The sequence below is a fragment of the Dipodomys merriami genome, unplaced genomic scaffold (assembly GCF_024711535.1).
Source record: "Dipodomys merriami isolate MVZ:Mamm:240054 unplaced genomic scaffold, mDipMer1.0.p SCAF_7, whole genome shotgun sequence".
Lineage (NCBI taxonomy): Eukaryota > Metazoa > Chordata > Mammalia > Rodentia > Heteromyidae > Dipodomys > Dipodomys merriami.
This window is the reverse complement of record NW_027206290.1, coordinates 31330187-31346467: the sequence shown is the minus strand read 5'-3', so window position 1 is coordinate 31346467 and position 16281 is coordinate 31330187. Positions and strand designations below refer to the sequence as shown.

General features: G+C 40.9%; 1 protein-coding gene across 4 annotated transcripts in view; it reads left to right on the top strand.

Moving 5' to 3' along the window:
• Sort1 (sortilin 1) overlaps nucleotides 1-16281 on the top strand; it is a 73101-nt gene that overhangs the window by 46621 nt on the left and 10199 nt on the right. For all 4 annotated transcript variants that reach the window (XM_070006201.1, XM_070006199.1, XM_070006202.1 and 1 more), the window contains exons 9-14: nucleotides 3624-3768; nucleotides 5295-5450; nucleotides 7957-8063; nucleotides 12808-12910; nucleotides 13844-14012; nucleotides 15547-15737. In XM_070006201.1, the coding sequence (XP_069862302.1) occupies nucleotides 3624-3768; nucleotides 5295-5450; nucleotides 7957-8063; nucleotides 12808-12910; nucleotides 13844-14012; nucleotides 15547-15737 (871 nt within the window). The remainder of the gene's footprint in view (nucleotides 1-3623; nucleotides 3769-5294; nucleotides 5451-7956; nucleotides 8064-12807; nucleotides 12911-13843; nucleotides 14013-15546; nucleotides 15738-16281) is intronic.

Below are 16281 nucleotides of genomic sequence, written 5' to 3'. Positions count from 1 at the left end.
TGCCTAGCATGCATGAAGCTCTGGGTTTGATTCCTCAGTACCACATAAACAGAAGAAAAGCTGGAAGTGGTGCTGTGGCTCAAGTGATAGAGTGCTAGCCTTGAGCAAAAAGGAGCGCAGGGACAGTGCCCAGGCCCAGAGTTCAAGCTTCAGGACTGGCAAAAAAAAAAAAAACTAGCAAGAAAGCAGGGCTGGAGGTATGGCTCTTATTGTGAGCAAGAAAGCCCACTGAGAGTGCAAGATCCTAAGTTCAAGACCCAGTACCAGCAGAAAGAAAAAAAAAAGAGGGGGGGGGGAGGGAGAGGATGGAGGGAGGGAGGAAGGGAAAGGGGAGAAAGGGGAGAATCAAGGAAAATGGAAGGGAGGGAGAGAGGAAGGAAAAAAGGAAAGAAGAAGGAAGGAAGTAAAAAAGAGGGAGGGAGGGAGAAGGAGAAAGAAAAGAAAGAGGAAGGAAAAGGAAAAGTATGAAAAGGAAAGGGGAAAGGAAAAGGAAAAGGGAGGGATAGGTAAGGTAGTTATATATAAGGACAATGTGAAATCATCAAAACCAAATGAAAGAATATATTTCAGAAGGAAGAAGTGATCAGTTTTGTTAAGCTTAAGTGAGATGTTGAGCCAGATGAGCTGTAGAATTACCTCCTGAAGTTAGCAAAGTGGATTATTGCTGCCTTTGACAAAAGCAGTTTCCTTGAAGTAATGAGGTTAAAAGGCTGATTCAAGTGGCTTCAGGGAGAACTGGAGATGGGGAAATAGTATACTAAGTACAGGTAACTCCAGAAATCTTGTGATAACCTTCCTACAACCCTATGAGCTCATAATATTACCTCAAGAGGAAACTGAGTAACCTACCTAGGGTCATTCAGTAGAATATTAATGGAAATCAGTCGTATTACAGAGGTAGCCTCTTGTTTACTGTCTATATAATTTAAATCATATTATGCACATTTTGAGCTCTAATTTCTCTGTATAACAATGAGGATAAAATCAAAAGTAATCAGATATCTTGGTAGAAGTTGAAGAAATTTATCCCTGAACTCTGCTTCTTCTTCTTCTTCTTTTTTTTTTTTTGCCAGTTCTGGGGCTTGAACTCAGAACCTGGATGCTGTCTCTGAGCTTCTTTTTGCTCAAGGCTAGCAGTCTACTATTGAGCAACAGTGCCACTTCTGGCTTTTTCTGTTTATGTGGTACTGAGGAATCAAACCCAGGGCTTCATGCATGCTAGGAAAGTACTCTATCACTGAGCCACATGCCCAGCCTCACTGAACTCTTTTTTTTTTTTGCGGGGGCGGGGCGGGGGGGAGGCCCGGTTGTGGGGCCTGAACTCTGGGCCTGGGCACTGTCCCTCAGCTCTTCAGCTCAGGGCTAGTGCTCTACCACTTGAGCCACAGTGCCACTTCCGGGCTTTTTCTTTTTGCTTATGTGGTGCTGAGGAATCGAACCCAGGGCCTCATGCATTGCAAGGCAAGCGCTCTACCACTGAGCCACCTTCCCAGCCCCTCACTGAACTCTTAATAGTAGTTAACCTAAGGAATCTGGCTAGCTTTAAAAACCTAAACTATCCAATAGCTCACATTTATAGGTAGGTAAGTAGGTAGGTAGATAGACAGACAGACAGACAGATGGACAGATCTGAGAAATTGAAGCCAGAGCCTTGTAAGTACTCTACCACTGAGCTATCTTCCTAGACCTCTAGTAGCAGCTCCATTAGGCTATTTATCAGAGAGTAGATTTTGTCTTCTTTTTTTTTTTTCTTGGCCAGTCGTGGACCTGAACTCTGGGCCTAGGCGCTGTCCCTCAGCTCTTCAGCTCAAGGCGAGCACTCTACCGCTTGAGCCACAGTGCCACTTCCGGCTTTTTCTGTTTATGTGGTGCTGAGGAATGGAACCCAGGGCCTCAGGCATGCAAGGCAAGCGCTCTACCACTGAGCCACCTTCCCAGCCCTAGATTTTTGTCTTCTTAAAAGACTCCTTTACCTGTCAAATACTCTCTGATTAGTTTTCTTATAGTAATTTCAGACTCTCCTCGGCCCTTCTTAGCCCATGCATGTTTCCTTGATAATGTCTCTTCTGAAGGAGTTCCTTAAAGGCATGTCACATCTTGACTTCCCTGTAATCTCCCAGTGTGAGTTTCATCTCCATTTTCTAATTATCTGTTTTTTTGGATTCTTAATTATCTAATACCAGAAAAATCTCGAAAGAGATTAAAATTTGTTTAAAATATTATATTTATCCGTGTATATGGTAGTCTCTAACCCAGAGGCTGACTAATATGCAAAGATAATCAATGGCAGACAAAAATACTAATTTGAAGTTTTTAATAAAATATGTATAAGAAAAAGAGCAGGCCATTTGCTAGCCTTTTCTGTATACCATGAAAGAGAACAAATTTTTATGTAGCCATCATCATTTTGAAAATATATACAAGTAAGAAGATACAAATGCAGGGCTGGGGATGTGACTTAGTGCTTGCCTAGAATGCATGAAGCCCTGGATTCAATTCTTCAGTATCACATAAACAGAAAAAGCCAGGAGTAGTGCTGTGACTCAAGTGGTAGAATGCTAGCCTTGAACAAAAAAAAGTTCAGGGGGGCTGGGAAGGTGGCTCAGTGGTAGAGCGCTTGCCTTGCATGCCTGAGGCCCTGGGTTCAATACCTCAGTACCACATAAGCAAAAAAAAGAAAAAAGCCAGAAGTGGTGTTGTGGCTCAAGTGTTAGAGCGCTAGCCTTGAGCTGAAGAGCTGAGGGTCAGCGCCTAGGCCCAGAGTTCAGGCCCCACGACTGGACCCTCCCCCCCCCCAAAAAAAAAAGTTCGGGGACAGTGCCAGGCCCTGAGTCTAATCCCCAGAACTGGTAATTAAAACACACACACACACACACACACACACACACACACACACACACACACACACACACACACACACACACACACACACACACACACACACACACACACACACACACACACACACACACACACACACACACACACACACACACACACACACACACACGAGTAGCCAGACACTGGTAGCTCATACCTGTAATCTATCTACTCAAGAGGCTAAGATCTGAGTATCAAGGTTTAAAGTCAGCCTAGGCAGTAAAGTACATGAGACTTTTATCTGCAGTTAACCACTAGAAAACTGGAAGTGGTGTTATGGCTCAAAGTGGTAGAGCACTAGCCTTGAACAAAGTTGTTCAGCATCCAGGCCTGAGTTCAAGCCCCATGACTGACATTTAAAAAAAAAGAGAGAGAGAAAGAAAGAAAGAGAGAAAAGAAAGGGATATACAAATAGCTATAAAGCAGAGCTAATGGTGGTCCAATCAAATTCTTAACTCTCTTGAAAGAGATGATTATCAGAGATTGGGAGGATCCTACCAGAAGGAAAGAGTCAAAGAGGAAAAAAACAAACAAACAAGGTAATTTTACTTAGAATAAAATTCGTTCTTCTGTTGCCTGGAAGGGGTTAGAAATTGCTTTGGTAATTGGCACTATGATCTTTTATTGCAATTGTACCCACTGAAGAATGAACAGTAACTATTAAAAATGCTGTTCCTGTACATGGCATCTTAACAGAAGGTTATAAAGATAGATAGATAAGATATATGGCATATTTATTCCAGGATACAACAAGAAGGATCCACGTGTCAACAGATCAAGGGGACACATGGAGCATGGCCCAGCTCCCCTCTGTGGGGCAGGAGCAATTCTATTCTATTCTGGCAGCTAATGATGACATGGTATTCATGCATGTAGATGAACCCGGGGGTAAGAGTCCATCCTCAAATGCATAAATATTTAAGCTTTGAGTAATGCTCTGAGAAACTTCTCTTTTTGTATGTTAACTTTTCCTCTTAACTCTAGAAATTGTTTAATATCCTTCTAATTACTCTAAGATAATAGAAGTTCATCTGATCCAGGCCTAGTGACTAACACCTGTAATCCCAGCACTTGGTAGGCTGGGACAGTAAAATCATGAAGTCAAGACTAGCTTTGGCCAACTTTTGAGGCCCTCCCACTTTCATAGTCTACAGTAGTCATGAATATGATCACATATTCTAAATCAGAGCTGCTCAGAGTAGTCATCAGACTGGTAGAAATTTGCAAACTCACTGTTACCAAATAAGTAAGGAAAGATTTAGAAACTATTTTTGTTTTGTTTTTGAGACTATTTCTGACTGTGTAGCCCAAGCTAGCCTTGAACTTGAGATCCTCCTGTATCAGCCTCTCTAGTTCTAGGAATAAGACATGCACCAACAGACTAGGCTTAAAAAAAAACTCATACACTGTTTGACAAAGTAATTTTATATGTGTTGAATCTAAGGACACTGTCTTATATTTATCTCTTTTTTTTTCCTTTTGGCAATACTTGCTAGACAAGCCCTATGACTTGAGCCACACCCTTGGTCCTTTTTTATTTGTTTTGGAACCTCTAGCTTGTTGGTAAACACTCTACCACTTATACCATGCCACTAGTCCTTTCATTTTTTATTTTGTTTTTGAGATAGAATCATAATAACCTTGCCAGGGCCACTTTGAACCCATGATCCTCCTGCCTATTAGAATAGCTAGGACTTCAAGTATGTACCATACCTGGCATGTCTATTTTATTTTTCTACTACTATTTATTACATTTTATGAAAGCATCTGTTCTGACATACTGGAAATTAAAAAATTGATCCTAGCCAGGCACCTGTGGCTCACACTTGTAATCCTAGTGATGCAGGAGGCTGAGATCTGAGGATTATAGTTCAAAGCCAGCCTGAGCAGATAACTCTTAGAGACTCTTACCTCTACTTAATCAGTGAAAACATGGAAGTTGGAACTGTGGCTAAAGTAGTAAAACACCAGCCTTGAATGAAAAATCCAAGTGAGACCATTGAGTCCTTGAAAATTCCAAGTGAAAGCATGAGTTCCTGAGTTCAAGCCCCAGTGTTAGTGTGCACATGCCCACACATGCACACATGTGTGCACACATACACACACACAAGATTCTTCACTATAAATAGCTTGAGAAACTAAAGTACAAGATTGAGAAATGTATTTTCTCTGGCATGTGGTTAAGTCATTCAACAAACTCAGCATCTCCCATATTCCAGGCACTAAGCTGGGTACTATACGTAAAGATGGGTTTTGAAAATTTTGATGAACTCTCAAGTCTTAATTTTCATCTGAGAGAAACAATTGGTGAATGTGCTAGGCCAGTTAGGCAAAATCACTTGTTTGGCTACACTATCGATTTTCTCTCTGCTTCCTATTGAGACTTACTATTTTTATTTGTTTACGTGTTTTAGACACTGGATTTGGCACTATCTTTACCTCTGATGATCGAGGCATTGTCTACTCCAAGTCTTTGGACAGACATCTCTATACAACCACAGGGGGAGAGACTGACTTTACCAATGTGACTTCCCTCCGTGGGGTCTACATAACAAGCATGCTTTCAGAAGGTAAGGCTTGTCATGACCATTCATCTGCCTTGCTCTTTAAGCTCAGTGTGTTAGGATTTGAGGCCTCTAAGGAACCTGATGAGTTCTTGGCTCCTAGGGTCTTGGCCCATAGAAATGTGTTTGCCTACATACATAAATTCTGGCTCCCTATATATAAGTTATGGCAATTAACTATAGAGCAAAGCAACAGTAGATACAAAAATCTATATTGTTAAGATACATAGCAACAGGCTCATTTCTATATGCCTGAACCTCTATAGTGGAAGGTTTAGACACATTGAAATGAGTCTGAAAGCCAGGCACCAGTGGCTCACACCTGTAATCTTAGCTACTCAGGAGGCTGAGGTCTGAGAGTTATTGTTCAACGCCAGCCTAGACAGGAAAGTCCATGAGATTCTTATGTCCAAGTAACCTCTAAAAAGAGAGAAGTGGAGAGCTGTGGTTCAAGTGGTAGAGCATTAGCCTTGAGCAAAAAAGCTAAGGGACAGTACCAAGGCCCTGAGTTCAAACCCTAGTACTCACATACATGCACATGTGTGCATGTGAGCACGCACACATACACAGAAAGAGAGTGGGGGGAAGAAGGAAGAAAGGAAGGAAGGAAGAAAGGAAGGAAGGAAGGCAGGCAGGCAGCAGGCAATCTGAATTTGAGCTACTTTTCTTCTTACAGAGGGCATAGCAAGGGCTGGCCAAAATTTTCTAATTTTCTACATAATGAAGCTACAAGCTCGTGCTAGTAAGGCTCAAATTTGCAAACAAATACATTACTCCCAAATACAAGGACTCTTAAATGTTGATATATTTGTTATTTGGGTAGGAGGTGAGGACTGTTTTTATTTTGTCAATTCCTTGTAATGGCCTACAGAGTCCTACATGACACTGGCTAGCTTTTTCCTCTCTGACCTCCTCTTCAAGTCTTCTTTCATTCACTCTTGCCACTAACACTAACCCCTTGCCAGCCCAGGTACATATACTCATTCATTAGTATACACTAGGTACATATATTCATTCGTTACGTATCTGCACTGACATTTCCATCTGTTTTCTTTAGGCTGAGTGCTTCCTCCTTCAAGTCTTTGCTCATGTGTTACTTTCTGAATGAGATCCACCCTGGCTATCTTATTTTCAATTCCAATTTTCCCTCCTCTCCTCATATATACACTCCCAATCCACCTTTAGATGTACAAGATTTTTCCATAGAACTTGTTTTCTAACATACTATATAATTTACTTATTTACTATGTCTAATGCTTCTCTTGCCTTCTGCAATATATATTTTATGAATCTGTTGTATTCACTGACATATTCTCAAAGGCCTACAAAAGTTTTTTTACATAGTGGGCCCTCAATAAATGTTTGTTGAATAAGTGAATTTTCACTTGCTTTTTTATTTGGTATTACTTTGAAAACTAAAAGCATATTATCTCTAAATCTAAGCCTGTAATAGTTTATATCATTGAAGACAGAGAATGAGAAAGAAAGATGAGAAGGAAAACAGAGAGATAAGACATAAGGGAGAGAAAGGAAAAGTTATATAAGATATGGGGTAGTGGAGAAACAATAATTAGGAAATATTTATTCATGCTTAAGCACTATATTCAAATTATGAGGGTCTCTAAAACGAGCCTGGTGTCATGGCCTTGGCCAAATAAAGATTAATATGCCTTCCTGTGGTAGATTTCCCTCAGAGGCATCAAACAAGGAAAGCAAATGAACACCAGCCTATTTGTGTTGAATGGAAATGTAGAAATGTACTGGTTCTCTGTTACTGTAATAACCGGGGTAGTCAGCTTTTAAAGAGAAAAGGTTTGCTTTGGTTCAGTTCTGAAAGTTTCAGTCTATGGCTAGTTATTACCACTGTTTGGGAGAATGTATGGTAGAAGAAGCCCCTTCACCTCAAAGATGAAAAGAAAATGAATCTCCAATACCAGCTTTAAGGTCATGGCTTCTGATGATGCAACCTCTTTCCAGTAAGTCTCACCTCTTAAAGATTCCATCACTTCCCAGTAGTGTCACAGACTAGCAACCAGGCTTTTAACACAACAATAGAAGGGACATTTAAGATCTAAACTATGTGGTTCAAAGCCAGCCTGAGCAGGAAAGTCCATGAGACTCTTATCTCCAATAAGCCACCAGAAAACTAGAAGTGCCGCTGTGGCTCAAGTGGTAGAGCACTGGCCTTGAGCTGAAGAGCTGAGGGACAGTACCCAGGCCCAGAGTTCAAGCTCTACAACTGACAAAAAAGGAAAAAAGAAAAAGGAAAGAAAAGAGATCTAAACTACATCATAAAACATATCTTTAGCATTAACCCAGTTGACTTCTGGGATTAGTGGATCCTGTTCAGGTGATACATTTTCTTCAGATCTCATATTTCAAGTGTTGCTCAGTTCCTCACCAAACCCTGAACCATTTTATCCAGTGTTAAAATGCCTACAGAGAGAATTAAAGTGACTTTAATTGGGTGTCTCTAGTGTACTGGGCTTATGGTCATTCTTTTCCCACTCAGATAATTCTATCCAGACCATGATCACTTTTGATCAGGGAGGAAGGTGGAAGCACCTGAGGAAGCCTGAGAACAGCGAATGTGATGCTACAGCAAAGAACAAGAATGAGGTTGGTTTGCATCTGTTATCCATTTGTGTGTGTGTGTGTAGAAAAACAGCCAGTCTTCTCTGCTCCAGCCTGGTCCAGGCTTTTGAATAGTTCAGTCTTACTAAATTAGATCTACAGCTTCAGATGGAAGATTTGGAAACGGAGAAGTTCATTTAGAATTTGGGAAATAGGAACTGTGTGGAAAGGTCAAGATACCATGGATTACTTGTCTCAAAAAAAAAAAAAAGAACAAAACTAAGGGCTAACTTCTGGTTGGAAAAAGAATGGGTAGATGTGCTGATTATTAGTTAAGGATCAACATGGCAGTGATAAGACTAAAAAAACTTGCAGGGAGCCAAGATGCAGCTGTCCATAGCAGTGCTGGCCAGAGCATCCAGTCTTCTTTCCCCTTTGCCTGACTCATGTAGCTCCTGAGTAGTAATGTTGCTGGTACTTGGGAAGGCAAACCAGGCCCCTCTGAGGAGGGTCTGGGAACTAGACACACAAATAGCCACTCCCAGATAGCCTAGATTCCAGAAGTGACAGGCCTTGACAGACAAGAGAAAAGGAAATGGACAAGCTTTGTATCTAGCTCTTCTGGCTCTTCACAGAGTTTAAGATGAGCCCAGGGGAACACTGGGAGTTCCCTTTAACAGTGAACATGTGGAATGCTAGTAGTTCCTGAGCAATCCTCATACCCTGCTGACAAGGATTCTACTTTTCTAGCCTGGAGTTTCTGCTTAAGAGCCTTAGATGTTGTGAAATAACTCTCCACTTTTTTATGTAGTAAAATATACATAACATATTTACCATTTAAGAACACTAACTTTTGTCCTGCTTCGTACCTCAACTGCTTTCTGACATTTATTTTCGAATCAGATTTATTAAAGTATTATTGATAAATTAAAATGGTCTTTATGTATAATGTACAATGTGGTATTTTGCTATATGTATACATTGTAAAATGATTGCCAGAATCAAACTAATTAATATAACCTCACAGTTACCTTTTAATTGTGTAAGAGCTGAGAATATTTAGGAGCTACTCTCAGCAAAAAAATTTCAAACATGCAATGCAGTTTTATAGACCATAGTCTTCTCCATCTTGATTTTAGCTTCCCAGAATTTTTTCCTCCTGCATAACTGAAACTTCGTAATCTTTGACCAACATCTACTCACTCTTCTCTTCTTTTTTAAAATTCCACATATAAATAAGATCACACAGTATTTGTCTTTCTGAGCCTGGCTTATTTACCAGAATGTCCCATGTAGAAGCAAATGTCAGGATCTCTTTTTATTAAGGCTGAATAATAGCTCATTGTGTATATGTATCACATTTTCTTCATCCATTCATCCATGCATCCATCAAAAGGATAGCTAGATTGAGTCTGTATTTTGGCTCTTATGAGTTAACCTGCAATGAACAGGGGAGTACAGATATTTCTTTGAGATTCTGATCTCTTTCCTTTGGGAAAATACTGAGAGTGACTAGAGGCATGGCTCAAGTGGTAAACTACCTGCTTAGTAAGTACTAAAACCCTGAGTTCAACCCTCCCCAAAAAAGTTCCCTTTTCTTCACATGTTCAACACTTATATTTTCTCTTCTGGTTAACAGCTATTCTAGCAGATATAGTATTGTGGTTTTTTACTTTCATTCCCCTCATGATTAGTTATATTGAGAGCATTTGTTTTTCATATGCCCTCTGGCTAGTATGTGTCTTTTGAAAAATGGCTATTCAGATTCTTGTGCATTTTTTTGTTGTTGTTGGTTGATTATGGGGCTTAAAATCTGGGCCTGGGTGCTGTCCCTGAGCTCTTCAGCTCAAGGTGAGTGCTCTACCATTTGAGCCACACCACTTCCAATTTTCTGGTGGTTAATTGAAGTTTCATGGATTTTCCTGCCTGGGCTGGCTTTGAACCACAATCCTCAGATCTCAGCCTCGTGAGTAGCTAGTAGGTGTGAGCCACTGGTGCCTGGCCCTTGTACATTTTTTTTTTTTTTTTTGGTTGGCCGTGGGGCTTGAACTCTGGGCCTGGGCGCTGTCCCTCAGCTCTTCAGCTCAAGGTGAGCGCTCTACCACTTGAGCTACAGCACCACTTCCAGTTTTCTGGTGGTTTATTGGAGATAGGAGTCTCATGGTCTCTCCTGCCCGGGCTGGCTTTGAACCGAGATCCTCAGATCTCAGCCTCCTGAGTAGCTAGGATTATAGGCGTGAGCCACCAGCGCCCGGCTCCCTTGTACATTTTTAAACTGAATTATTTTGTTAATATTTTGACCTGTTCTGTAGGTTGCTGTTTCAATATTTTTTTGGGGGGGGGGAGGTGCTGGTCCTTAGTCTTGAACTCAGTGCTTTGACACTGTTCCTGAGCTTTTTTTTTTTTTTTTTTTTGGGTCTGGTCGTGGGGCCTAAACTCTGGGTCTGGGCGCTGTCCCTCAGCTCTTCAGCTCAAGGCTAGCGCTCTACCACTTGAGCCACAGCGCCACTTCCAGCTTTTTTTTCTTTTTGCTTATGTGGTGCTGAGGAATCGAACCCAGGGCCTCTGGCATGCAAGGCAAGCGCTCTACCACTGAGCCACCTTCCCAGCCCCTTTTTTTTTTTTTTTTTTTTAAACCGGTTATGGGGCCTGAACTCTGGGCCTGGGCGCTGTCCCTCAGCTCTTCAGCTCAAGGCTAGCACTCTACCACTTGAGCCACAGCGCCACTTCCGGCTTTTTTCTTTTTGCTTACATGGTGCTGAGGAATCGAACCCAGGGCCTCATGCATGCAAGGCAAGCGCTCTACCACTGAGCCACCTTCCCAGCCCCTGTTCCTGAGCTTTTATGCTCAAAGCCAGTACTGTACCATTTGAGCTATGCCTTTAGTCATTTCTCAGTATTTACCCAAAATAAATTTATTTTTAGAAATAAATTTATTATTTTGTTATTAATTAATTTATCTATTTAGTCAGTACTAGGGTTTGAACTCAAGGCCTTGCATTTGCCAGACAGGCATCCTACCACTTGCTTTTGTAATTTTTCTAATAGGCTCTCATGCTTATATTTGAGCCAACCTGGGCTGTGACCCTCCTAGTTATACTTCCATGTGAAGTTGGAATGATCAGTGCACACCCTCCCATCCAGCTATTTGTTGAGCTGGGATCTCATGAACTTTTTGCTTGGCTAGTCTGGAAACACAATTCTTTAAATCTCCACTTACTGAGTACTTCCTAGGAGCTAGGATTATGGGCATGAGCCACTGTGCAGAGCTTCAGAGCATTATTTTCTAATCAAAAGTTTTAATACATACATAGAATTAGTACATGTATATGGCATACAATATAACATTTGAATACTTGTATATATTGTGTAATGTTCTAATCATAGTAAACCTATCTGTGATCTCAAGCATTATTATTTCTTTATGAAAAAAATTCAAATTTTATTCTAGCTTTTGGAACCATGCAGAATATTATCATTATGTTACTCTACTGTGCAAAAGCATACCAGAATTTTTTTTTACTATAACTTAGTACCACTGATCAATGTACTTTTCATCCTACCATCCCTCCTCTTGCTTTTCCCATTAATCTTTTTTATGCTATTATAAGTGGGTGTTAGTGAGTAATACTTGGTTTCTTTTTTGTATATGAAGTGCTAGTGTATAATATATTTTTGTATGTTGATTTTGTATACTGGTACTTTACTAAATTCACTTCTTAGTTCCAATGCCACACAATGGAATATTATCCGATCTTTAAAGGAGAGGAAATTCTGAGCCAGATGCCAGTGACTCATGCCTATAATCCTAGCTACTCAGGAGGCTGAGATCTGAGGATCGTGGTTCAAAGCCAGCCCAAACAGGAAAGTCTATGAGACTTTTATCTCCACTTAACCACCAGAAAATTGGAAGTGGTGCTATGGCTTGAGTGGTAGAGCACTGGCCTTGAGCTAAAGAGCTCAGGGATAGCGTCCCGACCCAGAGTTCAAGACCCACAACTGACCAAAAAAGAAAATTCTGGCATACACTAACAATAAAGATAACCCTTCAGAAAAGGCTAAGTGAAATGAACCTGCCACAAAACGTATACTGTATGATTTCATATATATGAGGTACCTCGAGTAGTCAGTAGAAAAATGGAAATTAGAACAGTGATTGCTAGGGCTATCGGGAGGCAGAAGTAGGGCTTGTTGCTTAAAGGTTAATAGTTTCAGTTTTGCAAGATTATTAAATGTTCTTTAAAAAGAATATACTGTGTGAGGGAAGGTGTGACATTGTCCAAAAAGAAATGTATTCTTTACTTGACTTAACCGTAACCCCTCTGTACATCACCTTTTAAATAACAATAAAAGAAAAAAATTTATTCTTTGAATAATCTTAGTACTCATGAAATATATACTTTAAAAACTAAAATGATAATTGTTTTTTGGGGGGTCCGGTCGTGGGGCCTGAACTCTGGGCCTGGGCGCTGTCCCTCAGCTCTTCAGCTCAAGGCTAGCACTCTACCACTTGAGCCACAGCGCCACTTCCGGCTTTTTTCTTTTTGCTTATGTGGTGCTGGGGAATCGAACCCAGGGCCTCAGGCATGCAAGGCAAGCGCTCTACCACTGAGCCACCTTCCCAGGCCTAAAATGAAAATTTTTTTTTGAAATACATACTTTTCTACAATTTAAAAATCAGATTACCTCCACTGAAGTCTGGGTCAAGTTCAAAGTGTTGGGGGCTCTGTGAAATGAGTAGGGACATTGTGTCTTTGGTTTTAATCTGAGCTTTGATTTCTTTTCACAGTGTAGCCTTCATATTCATGCTTCTTACAGCATCTCCCAAAAACTGAATGTTCCAATGGCTCCACTCTCAGAACCTAATGCTGTGGGCATAGTCATCGCACACGGTAAGCACCCTCCCTCCCGCCACCATTCACAGAAGTAGCTGAGCACATAGAAACTCAGCATAGCCTGTGAGAAAAATCACTGCAAATGGCCTTTGTATTTCTTTTTTTGGGGGGGGGGTCCAGTTGTGGGGCTGAACTCTGGGCCTGGGCGCTGTCCCTCAGCTCTTCAGCTCAAGGCTAGTGCTCTACCACTTGAGCCACAGCACCACTTCTGTCTTTTTTCTTTTTGCTTATGTGGTGCTGAGGAATCAAACCCAGGGCCTCAAGCATGCAAGGCAAGCACTCTACCACTGAGCCAACTTCCCAGCCTTAGGCCTTTGTATTTCTTTAGTAGAATTTTTTTTTTTAGTCTGAAACCAGGACTCAAAATAGGTACCTGACACTTTTGCTCATTGGCTAGCACTCTACCAACTGAGCCATGTCTTTAACCCCTAGTAGAAATTTCCTGCACTATAACAATGCTTGAGTTATTTATTTATTTATTTATTTATTTATTTATTTATTTTTGGTGCTGGTCCTGGGGCTTAAAGTCAGGGCTTGGGTACTGTGCCTGAGCTTTTGTGCTCAAGGCTAGCACTCTACCACTTGAGCCACAGCCCAGTTCCACTCCCCACCACCCTCCACTTTTTTTTAAATTGGAGATAAAATGTCTCAAGGGCTTTCCTGCCCAGGCTGGCTTCAAACCACAATCCTCGGCTCACAGCCTCCTGAGTAACTAGGATTACAGGTGTGGCCACAGGCTCCCAGCTTGCTTTGATTTTTAAATAGACTTCTACCCTAGGAGAGTGAAGTGACTTCTTCCTCTACCAAGTTTTAGTGGTCTCCAGTTCTACTGTCAAAGACCTGATGAGCAATAATCAGAATTATTCTGTCAGTAAATCCTCTCTCTTCCATTGTCAGTGTGTGCTGATGAGTTGGTGCTTTATATTGCAGGTAGTGTTGGGGATGCCATCTCAGTGATGGTCCCAGATGTTTACATCTCAGATGATGGGGGTTACTCCTGGACAAAGATGCTGGAAGGACCCCACCACTATACCATCCTGGATTCTGGAGGCATCATTGTGGCCATCGAGCACAGCAACCATCCTATCAATGTGATTAAGTATGCATGAGCTCAGCTCCCCACGCATACCTACATACAGGGCAGCCCTGGGAATTTTCTTTGTCTGATGAGAAAGTCAGACCCTGTTTTAGATTTTTGCACTCTGCTGAGCTGTAGGGAAAGTGCTGGAAGTGATTGTGTTTAGAGCAACTTGAAATAAATGGGTTGCTTTTCCCTCTGACCCCTTCTAGCTAACAAGTTTTATCACATTTAAAAAATATTTTTCTCAACAAAAATATTACAGAAATGGTCAAGCACTCTAGATTGGAAACTACTTACATACAAGTTTTTATCATGTAATTTGAGTTTATTAATTTAGAATCCTGGGAAAGAATGATAGAAAGAGTAATATTGATTATGATGCATTGTACATAGAAATAGGCATGTTAAATTGAAACCCCTTTGTACAACTACTTGAAGATAATTTTTAGAAAGTTTAGAAGCCCATTCTTACTTGAATCAGTGCACTACCTTTTCTTTTCTTTAAAATAAATTTTATAAAGGTATCTACATCCATGTTTTCTGTAAATGTACCTTTTCCCCTGCTTTGTTAACTAATACGCTCAAAGCATTTTATATGCATATATAAAAATAGAGAACTATCAAAAACTTATGAATAAATGAATAAAGGAATGAATGAATAAAAAGGAGAGGTGGGGGAAAGAGTAATATAAGGGTGAATTTGATCAGAGCACACTATATGCACACATAGACACATCACAATGAAATACTTTAAAAATTAAAATAGGCCAAGTGCCAATGGCTCACACCTCTACTCCTAGCTACTCAGGAGGCTGAGATCTGAGAGCTGCAGAAAAATCCCTGTGAGACTAAGGGACAGAGTGTAGGCCCTGAGTTCATGGCCCACAATAACAATAATAATAATAATAATAATAATAATAATAAAAGAGCTGAGCGTCAATGGCCTATACCTGTAATCCTAGCTATTTAAGAGGTTTAGTTCTGAGGATTGTGGTTCAAAACCAGCCCAGGCAAGAAATTCGATAAGATTCTTATCTCCAATTAGCTACTAAAAGCAGCTGGAAGTGGAGCTGCTGTTTAAGTGGTAGAGCACTAGCCTTTTTTTTTTTTTTTTTTTTTTCCGGTCGTGGGGCCTGAACTCTGGGCCTGGGCACTGTCCCTCAGCTCTTCAGCTCAAGGCTAGTGCTCTACCACTTGAGCCACAGCGCCACTTCTGGCTTTTTTCTTTTTGCTTATGTGGTGCTAAGGAATCGAACCCAGGGCCTCGAGCATGCAAGGCAAGCGCTCTACCACTGAGCCACCTTCCCAGCCCTAGAGCACTAGCCTTAAGCACAAAAACTCAGAGACAGCATCCAGGCCTGGATTTCAAGCCCCAAGACTGGCACCAAAAATTAATATTAATAATAATATTTAATTAAAATAATGGTCAGCAAGTAAATCATGACCTAAATACAGGGTTTTCTCGTGTTGGGGACCAAACAGCCATAGTGCTTTCCTGATATTCCCAGTACATTAGTCGTCTGTCATGATCTTTCTTTAATGGTTATTTCAGGTTCTCCACAGATGAAGGTCAATGCTGGCAAACCTACACATTCACCAGGGAACCCATCTATTTCACTGGTCTAGCATCAGAACCTGGAGCCAGGTCCATGAATATCAGCATTTGGGGCTTCACAGAATCTTTCCTCACCCGCCAATGGGTCTCCTACACCATTGACTTTAAAGATATTCTTGAAAGGAATTGTGAGTATCTCCCCTGGAATTTTCTAAGACTCTTCTTCCCTAATAATCCATCCAGTTTAATCCCCTTTAGCTGGGATAAACAAATATGCATATAAAAAGAGGTTGGGGGGGGGGGCCGGGAAGTTGGTTTAGTGGTAGAGTGCTTGCCTAGCAGGTATGAAGCCTTGGGTTCCATTCCTCAGTACCACATAAACAGAAAAGCCAGAAGTACCACTGTAGCTCAAGTGATAGAGCACTAGCCTTGAGCACAGAGAGGCTCAGGGACAGTGCCCAGGCCCTGAATTAAGCCCCAGGACTGGCAAAAAAAAAAAAAAAAAAAAAAGATATATATGATCAATTAGTGGAATCAGAACAGATGATTTTCTTAGAATTAGCATTGTGAAAAGAAATATGAGGGCTACATAAATCATCCTGTCAAGTACATTATAAAAGTAAAAAGAAAGGTGAAATCCATTTTATTGACAGATTTCTATTTTCCTATAACTAAAACATGTAAACATTGAGACAAGGTTGTTGAAATCTTTCACATTTTGTTTTCTGTCTA